Raw genomic sequence first — 2,558 nt, forward strand, 5'->3', positions numbered from 1 at the left:
GTTTGTATTCATTAATATTATTAAACATTACTATTTTCACTGTGTCCATGATGCACCTCCTCTTCTTGCTCCTCCTCTCTCCTGTGAGGGAGCACTTATTTCTCCTGTCTCTCTGGTCCCTACTCCTCTCCTCTTGTTTCCTCTCTCCTCTCTCCTCTTGTCTCCTTTCTCCTCCTCTCTCTGTCTCAACATGATGATGCTAATGCTAACGCTGTGTGACCTCCTCTCTCCTCTCTCCTCCCTGCAGGACCTCCATGCAGTCCCAGCCCTCCTACGGCTCCTGCTCTCCTCCTCATGGGAAGGTGAACAAGCTCCCGTCGGTCAGTCAGCTGATCAACCCCCAGCAGAGGAACTCTCTGACCCCCTCCAGCATGAGCGGTCTGACTGACAGTAAGTGTGCTGCTTTCTCTCACTTCCTGTCTGTCTCAGGCCCCCCCCAGTCCCTCGTGGGCTCATTTTACCCTCATAAAGTCTGCATGTCCATGCAGACTAACCCCCCCACCCCCCCCCACACACACACACACACACACACATAGAGCAGCTCCTCCTCTATAGAATGCGATCCCTGTGAGACTCTCCTGCAGGACCTGTTGTGATGCATCGTGTGTCATGTTGAGAGTAACCTCTGCATGTCGCCTCCCCTTGTGTTGACGTTACTTACGTGCTCTCTAAACCCCCGAGCGGTACCTGAAGGCTCCTCTTGTCTCCTCAGTGACTCCCATGATGGGCTCTCACATCCCCATGAACGACATGAGTTCACTGAGCCCCTCTCACAACCTGCAGGCTCAGCTCCCCCTGGTGCCTTCCTCCCACTGTACCCCCCCTCCTCCATACCCAATGGACAGCAGCATCTCCAGGTACCTCAGCAAACCACAGTGGACACATCACACAGCAGATATCAGAGGATTCAGATGTGAACACGATAAAGAGACCTTAACAAACACTGGAGAGAGAAAAGCACTTCAATACACTCAAAAAACAACAAACTTCATAAAATCATGCAAAGTATTTCCACACTAACTGCTTTCTTTAAGCGTTAAGCAATTATGTTGGTCCAACTTCATATATTAGGGTTGGTCCACCTTCATCTAAAATCGTGGGATTTCTACGAATGACATTATTTGCAGCCAGAAGAATGAGCCGTTTGTATTAACAGAGGAGTCCGCCATGTTTCTATATGGTGGCCCAGAAGAGACAAACCAAACTCTGCTTCTAGAGAGAGACTTACCTTAGTGTAAAGGAGGGGGAGGGGTCCTCTGAGAGGTCGTATCCGCTTGACTGCACCTGGACAGGAAGTAGTGTGTTTTTACCTTCAAACGTTATTTTAACGGAAGATATCCTGTACATCTAGAAAACATTTGAAGGAAAAGGCTCATGAAGTTATTTTATTCCGTCACATCTTCATCAGACACAAAACAAACATCACATGATTTCCCTCCATAATACACGTTATTGAAAACCATGACGTCATTACATTGATTGGTGAACTGTCCCACATGACGTGTTGATGTGTCGATGGCTGACCCTCCTCTTCCTCCTCTTCCTCCACAGCTTCCTCATACGGTTGGGCTGCGCAGGCTGCTTGGACTACTTCACAGCACAGGGCCTAACCAACATCTACCAGATCGAGAACTATAACATGGAGGTGAGCCCTTGCCTATCCAACACCAGTCATTTGATGGGTTAGGGAGGAAGAGTGGCGCCCCCCCCCACCTCCCCTCTCCACCCTCCGCCGATACTAACGCTCCTCCTGTGTAATGACCAATAGGACCTGTCCAGGATGAAGATCCCCGCTGAGTTCCAGCACGTCATCTGGAAGGGCATCATGGAGCACCGGCAGGCCATGGACTTTTCCCCTCCTCCCCACATAGTGCGCACCACCAGCGGGGCCTCCACCGTCAGCATGGGCTCCTCCGAGGCGCGCGGCGAGCGCGTCATCGACGCCGTGCGCTTCACGCTGCGTCAGACCATCTCCTTCCCACCGCGCGACGAGTGGTCCGACTTCTCCTTCGACCTGGACTCCCGCCGCAACAAACAGCAGCGCATCAAGGAGGAGGGGGGGTGACGGGCCGGGCCGGGCCCCCCCCCCCCCCCCCTTGTCTCTCGGCGCCCCCCCTCCACCGTCTCTCATTTCACGCCTGCTGTCGGAACATTTCTTTAACCCTGTATTGGTGCAGATACTGCTGAGAGGTGCACTTATTGTTCATGATTGTTCTCGTTGTCGTCGAGGAGAAATTAAAATAAATTGTGTTCTGATTTCTTGAGAGCACTTCAGAAATGCTGAGTTTTATTTTGTAGGACTCATTCCTGTGACTGGAGGGTTTCTTCTTTATCGTTGTTGTTCGGGCTTATGTTTCTGCTGTGGGCCACTTTAACGTGTGACGCACTGGTTCTAAGAGTCACCATGATTGTAAACATTTCACCCGTTTCCTGTCACAAGTATTAACTTCTGTGTTTCTGCTCCAGCTTCTATATTTAGCTTTTCCTTTTTACGTGTTGAGACCGAAGCATCAATGCTTTGTTTCCGGACATACATACATATATATATATATATATAT

At 50.3% G+C, this 2,558-nt stretch overlaps 1 protein-coding gene across 1 annotated transcript; it reads left to right on the forward strand.

Annotated features, from left to right (window-relative positions):
- Positions 1-247: 247 nt before the first annotated feature.
- On the forward strand, positions 248-2,533 carry LOC116380100 (tumor protein 63-like; the record flags this gene model as incomplete). Its single annotated transcript, XM_031842062.1, has 4 exons — positions 248-390; positions 713-857; positions 1,552-1,645; positions 1,769-2,533. Coding segments are annotated over 4 exons (679 nt in total), but the record flags the coding sequence as incomplete, so codon positions are not given.
- Positions 2,534-2,558: the final 25 nt, after the last annotated feature.

This window comes from Anarrhichthys ocellatus, unplaced genomic scaffold (genome assembly GCF_004355925.1).
Source record: "Anarrhichthys ocellatus isolate YVR2014 unplaced genomic scaffold, GSC_Weel_1.0 scaffold6114, whole genome shotgun sequence".
In the NCBI taxonomy this organism is placed as follows: Eukaryota; Metazoa; Chordata; class Actinopteri; order Perciformes; family Anarhichadidae; genus Anarrhichthys; species Anarrhichthys ocellatus.